The 16,251-nt window shown below is 37.6% G+C and overlaps 2 protein-coding genes across 3 annotated transcripts; both read right to left on the reverse strand.

Annotated features, from left to right (window-relative positions):
- Nucleotides 1–1,582: 1,582 nt before the first annotated feature.
- LOC109107673 (forkhead box protein J1-B-like) lies at nt 1,583–5,454 on the reverse strand. Its single transcript, XM_042735338.1, has 3 exons — nt 5,145–5,454; nt 4,433–5,011; nt 1,583–3,086 (listed from the first exon to the last, which is right to left on the reverse strand). Exons 2-3 carry the CDS (start codon nt 4,982–4,984, stop codon nt 2,298–2,300), a joined length of 1,341 nt encoding a protein of 446 aa, XP_042591272.1. The 5' UTR covers nt 4,985–5,011; nt 5,145–5,454; the 3' UTR covers nt 1,583–2,297.
- Nucleotides 5,455–6,574: 1,120 nt separating this feature from the next.
- Nucleotides 6,575–15,637, reverse strand: mgrn1a (mahogunin, ring finger 1a). Of its 2 annotated transcripts, XM_042735340.1 has the most exons (17): nt 15,204–15,637; nt 14,717–14,835; nt 14,544–14,632; nt 14,271–14,417; nt 13,773–13,890; nt 13,538–13,604; nt 13,395–13,438; nt 12,602–12,649; nt 12,221–12,289; nt 11,919–12,078; nt 10,653–10,765; nt 10,034–10,245; nt 9,835–9,949; nt 9,124–9,169; nt 8,779–8,895; nt 7,696–7,738; nt 6,575–7,379 (listed from the first exon to the last, which is right to left on the reverse strand). In XM_042735340.1, exons 1-16 carry the CDS (start codon nt 15,289–15,291, stop codon nt 7,701–7,703), a joined length of 1,590 nt encoding a protein of 529 aa, XP_042591274.1. In that variant the 5' UTR covers nt 15,292–15,637; the 3' UTR covers nt 6,575–7,379; nt 7,696–7,700. The 2 variants fall into 2 exon arrangements, with proteins under 2 accessions (XP_042591274.1, XP_042591273.1); XM_042735339.1 differs by lacking the exon at nt 7,696–7,738.
- Between the last annotated feature and the right edge of the window lie 614 nt (nt 15,638–16,251).

Genomic DNA, 16,251 nt, shown 5'->3' on the forward strand with positions numbered 1-16,251 from the left:
TATGCCAAACTACTTTAACCTGCAAAAGCTTTTAATGAGCCAATCTTAATGCAATCTTTTAATAAGACCATTATATCAGGACAGGATCTTTTGTACTTGTGGCCCAATAACAATATCAATTATTTGTATTTGTATCATTTTATGAATTGCTGAATAAATTATTAGATTAAACAAACAAAAAAAGATCATCCTGTCACTGACCAAAATATGAATGTGATATAATCCAACATGATTTTCAAGTAGGTTTCAGGGTGAAAAATACACACATTGAATGCTGACGCCAGTGTTTTGTTTACTTGTTTACTTTTCCAGCAGAATGGCTGACACATCTCTCTGTGTGATCTGGCTGACATGCCCACATAGCACCTGTAATCAGGGGCTGCCAGCAGTGCCCGGGGGGACATAAAGCAGCGTGGCGATGCCCCACCGTGACAGCCGTCCTTGTTCCAGCTGACAGGTCCGTATGTGGGGCTGGAGCGGCGACAGCACTCGTGTAAATACAGGCAGGAGTCTCTGCCTCTGGGGAGATAATGTTATCTCCAGCGTCAAGGAGTTCTCCCATCCCTCCTCCACAAAAACCCGTCCCCTGAGAAGCACATGTATGGCATTTCGCCCCCACACTTCCCCTCTCATCCTGCCTACGCTGCAATCCTGGCACTAACTCACCTCTGGACTTGAAGCATGCTATTGTGGTGACACAAAATGCGTAAACTGCAGAGGGTCACTTACTGGTTGCTGCATGTATGTATGTGTATGAATATGTGCCCTGGGGCACAGCTAGTTTGGATTTACCATTCCTGCTTTTCCCTGATGTTCAAGGAATGTGAATTACTCCACAGATTCAGAAGGGTCTCTACACATGACCTCCAACACAAGGAGGCAGAGCCGATGAAATTGACTAATCCTCCCTTTCCTTTTTTCTTTTTCATTAAAAAGAGATTTTAAGTGTGAAAGTATTGTTTTTTTTTTGCCTCAAATGCAGTGGATTTTCACAGATATTCAAGTCAGCTGGATTTTTTAAAGGTGGGAGGCACAGCAAGGAAATTAACTTTAAAGAAAAATAAAACACAAGTAACTAAAACGTGCATTTCTTGGCTATTAGAAAAATAAAACACAAGTAACTAAAACGTGTGTTTATTGGGTTTTTTTTATTTTTTTTTTTTTTTTAACTTTTTTAGTTATTTATATAATTAAATAGTAGAACAAAGATTGATGTTGTTAGTTATTATTTGATCTTGTTTGTGTTTGGATAATTATTTGTTGAGTTGTAGTGTACTTTAACTGTGTTGTATGTGTGTTGTTTGTGATGTTTTTATTTGTTTTTTTGATTTGATATTTTTAATTTGGAATTTTGCGGACTAAAATTTTTTGCTGTTTCTAAAAACTGATCAATTGATCAAAAAGAGTGTCGAATTTATAAATAAGATTTTCGATATGGCCATACATACAGTAATTTTAAACATCTCAAAGGCAGAATTATAAATATAATTACCACAATGGCCATACATACAGTAATTTTAAACATGCTTATTATTCTAATAATGGCTTTAAACGAACGAAAAGAACTCATAACATGCCAACTTCAAAAGCAACAGACCGAAAAAAGTTGTACAGATTGATCTTTTTATTCAAGTACAGCATATATTTGTTTTCACGTTGCATGTTTTAGTCCATTTCTCAAAGAATCGATACAAGTACACTTCTAGAACAGTCATTGCCTCGTAAGATTGCCAGCCACTTTGCACTCTCATAGATTATCATAAAAGAGAGAAAATAAATTATGAGGCTTGTTTCAAAGTGCTTGTGCGGGCTTATTTTGTCTCTGGAAAGATTTAGTGAAGCACTTTGGCTTGTTGCATCCCTTTTCCCTCAAATATGTGATTTATATTTATTTTTTTATTTTTGTTAGACTTATATAAAGCATGACATTACCTAAAATATCAAGTAAACTAAAATTAATATATTAAATTGATTAATTAATAAGGAACAAAATGTCACTATCCTAAATAACTACACCTGTCCCACAACAATATTTATCCATCTCGAGAAAATTTCCAACAACAACAACAAAAAAATAATAATAATAATAATAAAATAAATCAAGAATTCAAAGATCAAGGGGTGATTATAAATGAATCAGTAAAGGTTCTTACAAAATGCAAAAGAAGTACAAAGAATAATTACATATAACCTCTCACATCCTCAGTAATTCATTATGCTAATGTAGCAAAACAAAAGTCAATAGGTCTTCAGACGAGCAAAGACAGTGCATATGTATTCAGACGTGTTAACAGATATCACTCTGCTCTTTCCCATAGTTGCATCTCAGAGAAGAATCCCTCACAAAGCCCATAGGCATGATCCAAGGTAAGTGGGATGGCTTGGACTTCCTCTTTAATTTCCCAAGGGTGCTGATGCTGGTGAACCTGATCTGTGAACATTCCCTCGTAATATTGCGGGTGGACCTGTACTTGCTGGTGGTGCTGTTGGTGAAAGTCCTCCATGTTGCATCCCATCATGCCGTTCGCCTCTAGGTAAGCACAAGCCTGTTCATCCTCATTGCTGTAGCCAGGCCCATGCTGGTTCTGTGAAGATAGCTCCATCTCGCATCCCAGCGAGCTCAGCGCTGTGTTGATATCCAAATCCTCAAACGTGCTGTCATTCCCACTTAGCACATCGTCAAAAACAGACGCCAGGTCAAAATCTCCTCTCAGTACGTCTGAAGTTTTGATGTCGGTGGTTAACAGAGGGCTCTTGGAGACTCTGGCCAGCTTGCTGCCTCGTTTGGGGAAGACTTGCTTGCGTTTGTTTCCTGGGACAGGTCCTTGGAAGTGGCCCATTCCCATTTGTTGGCTGGTCTGGTTGCACTGAGAGCCGTACGAGGAGCTGGGAGAGGATAACATTTTGCTCTGTCTTTGGGTATTGAAGTTTGTGGCAGGCGTTCGCCGCCGTTTGAAAACGCCATTGACAAACATGTCAGCGTACTGCGGGTCGATTTGCCAAAAGCCTCCTTTTCCTGGCTCGTCTTTCTGCCTGGGCACTTTCATGAAGCACTTGTTCAGGGACAAGTTATGGCGGATTGAATTCTGATAGAAAAGGAGAAAAATCAGTTTATTTGAGAGTTAAGAACAAGAATAGCAGGTTTTTGATATTTATATTTTAATTGTAAAAATTGTTAGGCAAATTTAATTGAGCTGTTTGAATGTAGAGCCAACATTATGGTTATTTATTTTTTTTTTTTTAGAGTTTTAGACTTCCAGTGACAGAAGAAGACTGCACACATAAAGCTTCCTATAAAATCCCACTGTGCAACAGGTAGAGGTGTCCTATTTCACTGGCTCACTGTGTGTGTGACAGAGACAAATGGGGGAGGGGAATGTTGCGTGTACAGGAGTAGATATGTGGTGAATAAGGCTGAGGATCCTAGATTCACATGATCAGTGGCTCCCTCATTATGGAAGGAGGCCTCAGGAAACCTAGTGCTCTTGGGTATAGTGGTCTCAGCTTCCATCATCAGTCACCCTAGCTTAAGTATGCTGTAGATGAGTGCACAGGTCTGTTTAGGTATAGCTCTGTATTGACAGACCATGGTTGACCAACACCTGTTAATAGTGTCAGTTTGATTCACAAATGAATAGCTCTTATGAATTGGTCTTTTTGGGTGAATTAGAAACATGTGTGGTCCGATTACCAAACAAATGACTGAAACAGTTCTTTTTAGTGAAAATCAGAAATATACAGATCTACAAGTGTAGTGTGAGTGCAGAACTATTGACTCTTATGAACCGGTTCTTTTCAGTGAATCAGAACCATACAGATATACAAATAAAGAAAGAGTCACAAACGAATGACTCCTAGGAGACAGTTCTATTATAGTGAATCAGAAACATACAGAGAAACAAATGTAGTCTTGTAGGACACAAGTGTAGCAGTCTTTTGAGCCGTTTTTTAATTAATCAAAAACCTTGAAAATGAATGAATTGAACCATATGTTATTATTTTTTGTTGATTGATTCAAAAAAGTTTAAAAAGTAAACACTTATTATAAGAGGTGCATAACTGTTATATCTGGTCTGAAAATTGATATTGAAAATTAAAATCAGAAAAAAATAAATCTTATTTAGCAAGAGACTGAATAAGCTAGTTTTAATCAAAAGAATCGTATTTCTGTTTTCCCCACTAAAATAGTAAAATAATCATAAATAGGACCATTAAGAAACCTGAATGGTTAGGAATAATCTTATATGCACCTGTTGGTGGTCGGTGCACCTGTTGCACACACACACACACACACACACACACACACACACACACACACACACACAAAGTAAATAATTTTTTTTTCTCTCTACTTTAAAAATCTAAAGATACGGAACCATTAAAAAAAACTTTAAGTGATTCTCAAAGATAAATAAATGATCGGTGAAGATACCTGCCAACTTGGCTCCGCGTATCTATAGTAGCAGAAATTCTCCGTGATCCAGCTGTATATGGCTGACAGAGTGATTTTGGTTTTGTTGCTAGCTTGCATTGCCATGCAAATCAGAGTGGCATATGAATAGGGTGGCTTCACATAGCGGTTTGTTTTATAGTCTAATTCCTCAGACGCATTTGTTGGCGCCGTTATGTAGAGTCCCGCTTGCTGGTGCGCGTATGAATTCGCCAAACTGCTGCAGGACGTTGTGGGATTCCCAGGTGTTTGAGGCATCCCTGCGGCGGCAGTATCTCCAGCAGGTGGGCTGGAGGGCGAGTCGGTGCCCCCCAACTGGTTTTGGTGGTAGAAGAAGTGTTGCGGATGGCAGCCGGAGCTGGGAGTCCGCTCAGGATTGGCACTGAGGATGGAGAAGTTCTGCAGCCAGTGCAGGCTGGTGAGACTGTCGTCAAAGTGAACAGAGCCGCTGACATTGTCCTGATCCTCCGGATGAAGCATCATCCATCTCTCTTTGAACTTATTCGCTATCTCTGGACTCATTAACACTGGCATCGTGAGCACGTTTTTGAAGATACAGATCTGTAAAGCAGACAGCGTTGCTTGAAATTTCAAAAATAACGGTTGATAACAATTTAACAGCAAAAAGTGTATTTTATAAGCGTATAATCCACCACAAGGTTAGGCAAATGAAATCCCTCGAATTAATGCCTACCTGAGAAATGAAAACACAAGACCTCGTCGGTAACGGTGAATTTGTCTCAGTCCGTTAACGTTAGATTGAGCAGCCGGTTCGCCTCAGTGCAACAAGTGCAGCAGATAAACGTGCGCGTCCACAAACTCAGACATGTCCTGATATCTGCTGCGTAAAAGTATCATTCCAATCCTATCTTCAAGTAAGCCATGTAGAAACACATTTACTATTTCGCAGGCGAGTGTACACGAGAGAAATGAGATATAGGCTTTGCACTCCGCCGTTTTGCCTGTTTCTTAATAGCCCTTTAAATGTTGACGCTCTCTGATTGGCTGAGAGCTCCAGAGTTGAACATGTCATTGTCCCTCACGAAGAGTGTACTCAACCACACATCCGCGTGAAATGTGACAGGTGCTCATTTTCTTGCAATTATAGTAATGTATTAAATGATTTATTATATTTTAAACCTGGGGAATTGACACACATTACTCGATTCAAATGCAGCCTGTAAACTGATACATTAATGTTTCTGCGTTTTATCTATTATTATTATCATCAGCAGCATCGTTATCATTTTTAAAATTATTTTACCAGTTTTCCTTTTAACTTTGCTACATGCCAGGAGTGAGGCGTTAGAAAGTCGTTGGTATAAACTATGCGCGCGCGCCAAGAGTTTAGAAAAGGCGCACAAATGAAAATAGTGACGTGCATGTCGTGCAATAAAAGAAGCGCGCCACTCATCCCGCCCGAGGAGACCTCTCTGCCTCTTCAAACGCAGTGGTGGCTTACACACCAAACTGTCAAACATACAGCCGTTAGGCTGAGTAAACCCACTAAAAATTAGTCTCTGTATTTGAGTTCAAATATTTTAGCCGTCTGACTAAAGTTGAGCCTATTTCTAAAGTGAACACACTGCCACCATCTGGCTAAATATGGTCTCTACACTAAGCGCAGCTGACTATATGTGCATTATATAAAGTCTATGGATAATTATGATGAGGATTTTAAAAATGTTTTGTGAAAGAAGTCTAACCAAGATGCCATTTATTTAAAAATACAGCAAAACAGAAATATTGTCAAATATTACAATGTAAAAAAAAAAAAAAAGGGAAACCGAAATTTATTTATAGTAATATTAAGCAGCCATTACTCATCTTCAGTATCTTGTTGCTTCAGAAATCATTCTAACATGCTAATTTGACGCGCAATTATTATCAATGACGAAAACAGCTTTACTTAATATTTTTGTGGATTCTTTGATGGACACAAAGTTCAATGACCAGCATTTTAACGTCATCTAGTTAGTATTATTAGTAATTAGGCATTGCTTCATTTCTAGATTTCTTTAAGGTAGCTACTGGAATAAGGGTTAATGCTGGAATAGCAGGATCATTAATAACTATAATGTTATGCAATTTATGCCTTAAAATAAATAACCACAGTGACTCATATTTGTGCACAACACTTTATGATAAAACGATTTGACTACATACAAACATACATAACTTTTAAAGGTGCCTGACATAGATAAGCAGCAGTGAATTCACTAAAAAGCATCAGATATGTGACTGTAAATCATGGCAGATCCCTCTATAAACTACTCATTAAAGCTTCAAGAAGTGCTACAGCTTCTCACTTTGTCTGTTTCGACGGGAGGACGAAGGGACAGCCACACAGTACTATAAGGCACAAAACAAATATATAAGATACAGACGTAGATGACTACATCAACAGGATAACTGATTATACTATGCGTCCGTATCACACTGCAATCTGATGCATTTAGTGTTCATTTGCTGATTATTAAAAAAAAAAAAAACGGTACAAAGTCATAAATCACCATGAAGCTGCATTCTTCAAAGAGACTGAGCATCCATTACAAGAATTTGAGTCATTCAAAATTTCTGAACTCTCAAAGCAAAAGCTATGACCGTCTTATGAATGACAATTTGTTTTTGTTGAAAGGTTTTTTGTGTTTCTATTACACTGTGAAATGTCTTGCACTCTACACGGCTTTGATTGTGGTACTCAAGAAGTAATAGTCTTAATCGAGACAGGGTAGCATTCATGAGCAAGTTTACTGGAATGGGAATAAGTCTGATTTGAAACAGCGGGTTGATGAAACTGGCACAGCAGGGGGTGTTTACGAAGGGAGCCGCTCATCTTCCATGCGCAGGGTGCTGGGGAGGCAGAGCAGGGGCTGACTGGAGCTGCTGGTGCTCTGACTCTTCAGGCTTTCTATGGACTCTGATGAACCTGAGGAAAGGTGAGAATGGAGGAGAATATTCACTTCAGGTTTAATTAATTTTTCTCATGATCTTATGGGGCTTTTGCAGATCAGTTGGGATTACATATGAATTTTCTTTAATTACAACAGTTTTAAAATGCTGGACCAGATTGTGAAGTATCTATCATGGACAGACAGTCTGAAAAGGTGTGTCCAAACTTTTGGTAATGTAATGTGTTTGCATGTGACTTATAAATAACTCATGAACTGACTCTTACAAAGAGACTGGTAGAAAAATAGAAAACCAGTAATAAGAAAGAAATATTCATGACATTGGTGACCTACCAGAGTCAACATTCCTCTACAGCAGTGGACCATGACTCAGACGCTATGTGTGTTAAGAGCAAGCCGAGTTAGAGTAAGAAAGAGAGAGGATTAGGAGACAGCACAGCATTAGACATGCATTACACACACACAACCAGCATGGAAGTCCATCTTTGCCACATAAGGGGGGGAAATATCATGCTTTGGCATATCATAAATCAAAATTATGACATAGTAAATCATATTTCTGAAAGTTGAAATTGAGATAAAAGTAAATTTTTTGTCATATTGACCTAGTATTTTATACATTTGACTTATAATAATGACTTAATATCTCATAATTAGGACTGTTTATGTTATAATTATGATTTAACAAAGCTTTATAATTTTTTTTTTGTTCTTATGTGATGAAAATGGACTACAATACAATTTTTGAAATTTAACATCTGATTTAATTACTAGTTACATTTGAATACTATAATAAACTTTTCATTTCTTATTCAAAATGTAAATGCTGTGTACTGTGTTAATAAATTATATTTAATTACTAAACTTACTTTTTAATAAAATAAAATATAACATTTAATCCAATCACATTTGTAGATGAAACATATTTTCAAAGAATTTGATTTAGAATAAAATTAGCTAATAGAATTATACAATTTCAGATTTCATGATTTTACATCAAGAATCATAAAATTATCAGAGAACATATTTACACCCCTATTAAAAACGTCTTGATGTACTTGAGATTTTTTCTTTCTAGTGTATAGATGGCATATAAAATATGAAACAGAAAAACACTTTTAAAGACTGAAAAAAAAGTATTTAAACAGAAGCTTTACTTGGTAGAAATTGCTGAGCAAGGAAGCAGCAATAACAGAGAAGGTTTACACAGCGCAGCATCAGTTCTGCCAAACATGCTGAAAAATTTGCTTGCTCCAACTTTGCTCTTTTTTGCATTTTCTCAAAGTCAACAGTACAAAGGTTTATCAGGGCATAAAAGACACCCCACCCTCAAAAAAGGACTCAAAGGAACTATTCCTACATAAGGAGTTTTGGCAGACTTCATGGGGGTGTCAGGACTGAGGGGTACTGACTCACCAGGCAGGGCCAGGTCTGCCGAGGGGTCACTTTCTGTCCGGCTCAGGCTGCTGCGCTCGCTGTGGCAGTCCTGTAGGATTTCACTCACAGACACACCCAGGGATCTGCTCTCTGAACCTGCCAACATGACATGATTAACATGGTTTGTTCTTCATCACTGGTACTGACACACCACCAAAGCCTGAGAAGATGGCAAGCCAGTCAGAATGTTCATTTTATATACATATATCAAATAGTTTATATATTACATAATACCTTTTTTTTTAACTGCTGCTGCCATATTATTTGCAACACTGACATGAAATGCTTAATTTTAATGCTGATTTGCACATCAAGTTTGCTAACCTGAATTTGGGAAGCCAGGTTTGGTGGACCCACCCTCTACTGTGGCCTGTTGGGAAATAAACTAGAATGAGCCGGGGGGGTTTTTACAGGTTGTGGGAAATGATAAGCAGACACAACAGTGTAGGTTGTTTGTTAGTTTGCATTTCTTTATCAGTCGCATGCAACCAGGTAAAACCCACAGATCTAGGCAAACTAACAGAGAGTTACAGAGTCAGCTCATCCATGCCATGAGTCACACACAAACATAACGAATGTTTCCAAGAAAAACATTTGTGCAGAAACTATTGTACAATATTATTTATACCACAGGCACTTAGGAGTTCCTGCTTGCCTTTAAGTGCACTGTTAAAAGAAAGCCATCTGCTGGGTTACACTTTATTTCAAGGTGACGCTGTTATAGTGTAATTACACAGTACTGTGTAATATTAATGAACTGTTACTACTAAATTACATACTAAAGGGCATAATGGAGTAAAAATCTGCAAGAAATTGGACCTCAAGAGGCCAGAGTTCAGAACCTCTTCTATAAGGTTAAAGTTTGGTTTAGGGTTAGTTGCTTGTAATTATGTATGATATACTGTACTATACTATACTATACTGTTATTACTACATAAGTACACGTAGCATATAACTACATCACCTTAAAATAAAGTGTTACCATTTATTGGCTTGTCAGAGGGAAGTACAGGGAAGGACTTGATAGTGGCTGACCTCAGTGGGACTGAGACTACAGGACAGAACAGACTGAGGCTGGGCATCAGAGAGCTCCGACATCCTCTCCTCATCTTCCTCCTCCTGTATTGGGGATGAGGGAGAACGTGTAGACCTGGAAACATGACACATATCACTGGAAAAAGAAAAACATTATTTGAGCATTTTCAGAGTTAGTATTTTCACAATACGGACTTACCCATCTGGTGACTTGCTACCTTTGCCCTTCATTGATGTGGTATCTGCGTTCTGCTGCCGTCCAGTCAGGTTAAGGGGATCCCCCATCTCCCCAGAAAACTGGATCTCCTCATAGAGAGGTGCTGATGGGATTGAAGGGGACACTGGTTGCACCCCATTCAGGGCTTCCAGCAGTGAGATGGGCTCATAGCCAGGAGGGATGTTGTCGGCATTCTGAGATTCAAGAGGAAAAAAAAGTGTGTTGTTAGTAAACTTCTGACTTATTGCCATGTAGAATCTTATATTTTGAAAGTTATGTTGTTTGACATACAAAAGCATTTTCAAACAGAAAACTGTTATTTTAAACTGTAATAATATATTTTTTAGAATATTAATGTTTTTACTGTAAAAAAAAATTGTAAAAAATAAATTTATTAAAAAGATATTTGCCCAACATATTGGATGTTTGAAATGAGGAGTTTATGCACCACAGAAAACCTGAAATACCATTCATAACTGTACTGGAGTCAAATGCGAAGCATGATTGCACTGGACAAAATCAATACTACTGTAGCAACACAGTGGAAAAGGATCCATGATGTATTAATAGATTAGAGTAGAGGATAAAACATCAATTTTACCGAATGCTCAGTATGGTCAGAGCTCTGGGAAAGCACTGGGCTAAAGGAAACTGGTGAGAGAGTGGCAGCTGTTTTCTTCCTCACGGCTCGAATCTGGAGCAGGGCTCTGAAAGCTGGGACAGCGAAAGGAGAAAGAAAGGTCAGCTGGGGAAAAAGGATACAAGTGCACTGTGCATAAACAAACACAGGTGCTGCATCCTCACACTGCAGATTAAAAGTTACCAAATTCATTTAGCTACAAAGTAGGAGGTAAATATTTGCACAACTGGTCTTACTGTCGAAGCAAAATCAGTGTACATTCTCTCAGTGAAGAAGATCTATAGGGCAGAAACTCTTTACACAAGTACAAAAAAGCCTGGCCAACTAAATTGCAGTCCTGTCATATATAGTTTCTTATTAGCATGTTTCTCCTTCAAGAAATGAAAAATTGCTAAAAAAAAAAATTACCCTCAGGCCACCCAAGAATTGATTTGGAGAAATTTAGCATTACACCGCTTGCTCACTAATGAATCCTCTGTCTGCAGTGAATGGGTGCCGTCAGAATAAGAGTTTATACAGCTGATAAGAATGTCACAAGTAATTGACATATCTCCAGTCCATCAATTAATGCCTTGTTTAATATCATTAAGATTCTGGCCAAAATACCAGTCCATAATCCATAAAAACGCAGAAAAATCACTTCCTTGTTGCTCCCTCTCATATCAAAATCCACCAATTTATTACAAACTCTTATTCTGGCAGCACTTATTCACTGCAAAGGATCTATTGATAAGCAAGTGATGTGATGCTAAATTTCTCCAAGTCAGTTCCAATGAACAAACAAACTCTTCTAAATTTCAGTTCATTTTCAGCTAATTTTCATTTTTGGTTTAACTATTCCTTTAAATTACACAGCAAGGAAATGTATTATTTTCAGAAATATTTCTCAGGAAAAAAAAAAAAAAAAAAACTTCAAACATGTTTTGTAACACAAATCATTATTACATGACACCCCCAGCAGATGGCACTATTCTTCAACAGTCACCTGGTCTGCACTGCATAAGTGATCAATGATGCACTAGTGACTATTCATCACTAAGAACAATAAAAAGGGTAATAAAAGCACAATGGTAAATCAGTACATATTGGATTACAAAAAATCATCACTCAGCCTTTTATCTTTATGGCCATACCCACTTTAAAGGTTCGGCTCATTTAGCGGAACAAATCTGAATAATAATGGAGGAACAATACGGGAAGCTCAGGCGTTGATTAATGAGTACTTACGCAGTCTGCAGATAGGGCAGTTGTTGGCCTGGTAACGCAGTGTGTCAGCACAGGCATTGCACAGACACAGGTGCCTGCAAGGGAGAATGAGTGTGTCACGCAGGTCTGATAAACAAACCACACACTCGCTGCTGTTGTCACTGTTCTCATCCTCTGTGGACTGGAGAGAGAAGACAAAACAAAACGCTGTAAAATAGTACATGAAATCAAAGACAGAAAAAGGCAGGATAGATATTGTGTTACTAGTTGGGCATGTCACATCTCACCTGCCCTAAATTCTCTGGTGTAGAGACATGATTTACCTTTGTCTCCTGATTGTTCCGGTTTTCAATGCCGTAAATCTCCTGCAGCAGATAGCTCACACGGTCCACCTAAAGGATGAGCATGCGATACGTAAATGTGGATTACTGGCATGGGAAACATCACAGCACAGATCAAAATGCTCATTATCTTTTCATGAAGTGGCATGGCCTGATTACTGCTTCCACACATGTGGAGTGGATAAGTGTGCAAGAGTGTGAACAGATCAAAGCGTTCAATCTGTCTGTTTAATGAGGGATCCAATTAAGAATCACAATCATACAGCCACAATCACAGATACACCGAAAAATTAGATTGTTCTGTTGCTTCAAAGCACAAATATCAGACCCTTACATTTAATAATGAGCCACAAAAATACTTACAATTTGCTTCTGTTTTAAAGGCTTCACTGAGAAACTGCCATCAACATGCTGTAAGGCAATATATATATAGTATTAAATAATATTATAAAACAACCTAATGAGCTGGTAAAGAAAGAGTTTGAGAAAAGTCTGAAAATATGAGAGATCAGATGCACACTTGGAAAAAGGCCAGTGAAGAAATCTCTGCGTATTTCCATTCTTGACAATAGCACTGCTTGGAAAAATCCTGTTTAATTTCTCCTCTACTCCTTAAAGGCAACATTTAACATCATAATTATATCAGAAAAGTGATTAGAATTGAATTAAAGCTTTTTTAAAATATGTTAAAAGCAGTACTTTACAGTTCCTAAATCAATGAAAACAGATCAATGCATTACTTTTAAACATCTCTTGATATATTAGTCTGATTATGCTGTGTTAATAAAAATGTATGATGCTCTTCATGATGCTTTCTGTGGGAACTTTTGTTCTATGTAATAAGGCTAAATTATGTTAATTCTGTCTACTTTCATTTTCTACATTGGCTGCAAAACAGTTTTCAGGGGTGGGGGGGTTCAATGTTTTTGACCATGACTTCTAAGAGCCTGAAAAATCACAATTTTAAAACCTCAAACCTACATTTCAGGTTTTCCACGATCATGTGAACCATGAATCGCAAACTATCCTGACTCTATAAAATCCTGCCTGGTTAATGACTTACTCGATGTTATTCAGTGTTACAAAACATGACCGAATACTTGCAAACTTTCAGCTGACATTCTTGAGCGGAAAACTAATCACAAGGAATACAAACCCTTTCAAAAGCTGCCAAGAGAACATGTGCATGCCCGGTGACGTCTGTAACAGAAAACGCAGTGTGTTGTGAGACAACAGTATGTAATGCTATTACATAATTCTAACCAATTATATTTTTTATAATGCAAATTTTTCACCAACCATCTCCATCATCCACTATTGCTTGGACCACCAAAGGGAAAACGCCTTTGTCCAGATCAAAATTCAGCTAAAATATTACAGAAATATTTCAATGTTTATTTCTAAAAATACACGACACCTAACTATTTACAGTTGTTTTTTTAAAAACATTATTCTTCACAGCACAAAGGCATTGATGAGACGATGCAAATGAGCCTCTAAGCATCTACAGAAATGTAATCTTAGAAAATCACACCTCTTCAGGTTTCCATTTGGTGAAATCAATCTTGAAGGACGGCAGAGAAAATTGCTGATTTATCCCTCTCTTATAATGGACCGTCTCAGACACCAATGAAGGGCTCTTGGGGCTGTATCTTTAAAAAGAAAATTGTAGTGATTATCACCAACACATCACATCTCAGCATACCTGAGGATGTCAATTACTAATAATGTTCATTAAAACACAGTGACCTATGTAAAAGGGCTTAATTTTTATATCTGTTTTTAGACCAAAGGCCCAAAGAAAGAGTTAAGTTGCCAGGAGAGATGTTGTCTAGATGCCAGTGGGTTATGTTTCTTTGGACTCACATGGCGCAAGTGAGGCTATCAATCACAAGAAACTTCTAATTATCATCCAATCCTTTTTCTCTAAAAGAAATTAACTTAGTTACAAAAGCGTACACCACAAGCAGAGTGATTTAGCATCATTCAACTCCAGAAATTTAATCCAATTTACTACTCAGTAGAAACTTACATTGCCATCCCATTGGCAAACTCCTCAAAGGCCTGACAGTATAATGTAATAGCCACTCTGGCATCAGTATCAAAGCAGAATTCAACACTGTACAGAACCCTGGGATCTTCTGTATCCTCCAGTGTGCTGTCAGAATCATCCTTATACCTGCAAAATATGTAAAAACAAATGTTGGTTGTCAAACCTCCACACACTTCTTTCTTATTCCAGCGTATGTTCCACATCGTGTTACCATCAGCAGCCATTCAAGCCATAACAATATTCACAATATACCTGACAAGTCGTAAAGTATCCTTCCTGATGTTCACCAGACTCCTCAGCGTCTTCACAGGCTCATTCGGTGCTGGGGTCACATAGGGGAACTGTGGAAAATAGGACCAAAACGTATGTGTGAGAATGACAGAGTGTCAAACTCGTAAAGTTTTGAGGTTGTTTCATTTGGTCACCTGCACAGGTCTGTTGCCTAAGAAATTCAGATCCATATTTTCTCCAAAAAGATATCCCTCTGGATGGGGTGTGTCAAACTTTTCTCCTCCCATGAAAAAATGGCTGGTGAAATAATTTCCTGCAGTAAAAACGTTAGATAGATTATTATCTGGGATGAATGTGGTCATTAGACAAAGTCAACACAGGATGTTGTTTTAACTCATACATGAGGACATCAAATTAGTATATCTTTTCTGCACCTCTATCTATATATTCTATAGCTTTACTAAGATATATTTTCTTTTCTAAGTCACTGCCAAAGTAAATTTAAAAAGCAGAAGCATGAGACATTTTCTTTTTTGAATAATTTTTTTTTTTTTTAGGGGAAGTTAAAAAAATTAAATGTTATGTTACATTAGTTGAGTAAAAAATGGTATGGTTGAAATGTACATTAGACTTCGTAATGAGGCTAACGTTTGTCAACACTTTACTTAAATGACATTTTACCTGATTTGGGGGGATATCTGTACGCCGAATTGGCTTGAATATCGATGTCTTCAACTCCAGCAATCCTCCTGCTCAGTATTGAACCCATGATTACGTGTAAATGGCTGCTGGAGACCGATATATGTGGCTAAAGGAAGATTTGTTTGTACAGTTAACGTTAGCTGGATACGGTTTGCTTCCTCCGCTATGGATACATTCCCATCTCTCGCGACAAAAAAGAACTGCGAACAAAAATAATCCACTTTTGTATCTACGTTTTAGCTCATCCAAAAAAGTGACTTATGTAAAATTAGTTAACTCGCGAGAAGACGCCAAATAAACGACGTTTAATCGGTAAAAAAAAATAACAACAAAAACAAGACTATTGGAAAAGACTCTCTTCTGAGGAACCCATACTCTCGCGAGATGGGATTTTCTGAGAGCAAAGGATATTGGGATATGTTGTTCCTGTCTACTTTCCGTCGGGGTCTCAGCTGAATTAAACCACACACCATAAAAAGCTTAAAAGAAACATTAATTTCGACACTAAATGCTTTTTAATCAATTATCATGGACATAAAATGAGTTATGTATATGATTCACAAGATGAATAAATGATGATGAAAATGATAATTTAAGCTATTTTCTAAAATCTTATTTTATAACACACAAACTAATATCATATATGGATCGGTACGATGAAATAATTATATATACTCTATATTGTTATTGTTACGAATACTGTTATTCCATATTTGTGTTTAAGACGTGATGCTTTTTTGTAGTCAAAGCATATTTCACCAAGCACAGTCACGCACTGTTATTAAAAGTAAAAGCAACGTCATGTATAAGTTGTCGTCATATGCTTACCATTATCACTACAAAGGACTGCGCCAAAGTACATCAGGGGGTCTTCTGTTAAGATGCTAGTGATTTTTAATTGGCGTTGGAAGATTTGTTTACCATATTTGGGAAGGTAGTGGCATAGCTCGAATGGGAATTGGACAGGAACGACCGTCATTCATAAATTCTGCCTCCCTAGACCCTAACAAACAAAGCGTTGCATGGC

The sequence above is a fragment of the Cyprinus carpio genome, chromosome B12 (genome assembly GCF_018340385.1).
Source record: "Cyprinus carpio isolate SPL01 chromosome B12, ASM1834038v1, whole genome shotgun sequence".
NCBI lineage: Eukaryota > Metazoa > Chordata > Actinopteri > Cypriniformes > Cyprinidae > Cyprinus > Cyprinus carpio.

What these genes read in the sequence shown, in the direction of transcription:
- LOC109107673 (XM_042735338.1), bottom strand. Translation starts at nt 4,984, where the DNA reads ATGCCAGTGTTAATGAGTCCAGAGATAGCGAATAAGTTCAAAGAGAGA. An exon ending in ACGCGGAGCCAAGTTGGCAG is followed by an intron (nt 3,087 to 4,432) that starts GTATCTTCACCG and finishes CTTTTCTATCAG; the next exon opens with AATTCAATCCGCCATAACTT.
- mgrn1a (XM_042735339.1), bottom strand. Translation starts at nt 15,291, where the DNA reads ATGGGTTCAATACTGAGCAGGAGGATTGCTGGAGTTGAAGACATCGAT. An exon ending in TTTGCCAATGGGATGGCAAT is followed by an intron (nt 13,891 to 14,270) that starts GTAAGTTTCTAC and finishes TTCTTTTTAAAG; the next exon opens with ATACAGCCCCAAGAGCCCTT. An exon ending in TCTTGGCAGCTTTTGAAAGG is followed by an intron (nt 12,650 to 13,394) that starts GTTTGTATTCCT and finishes ATTGCCTTACAG; the next exon opens with CATGTTGATGGCAGTTTCTC.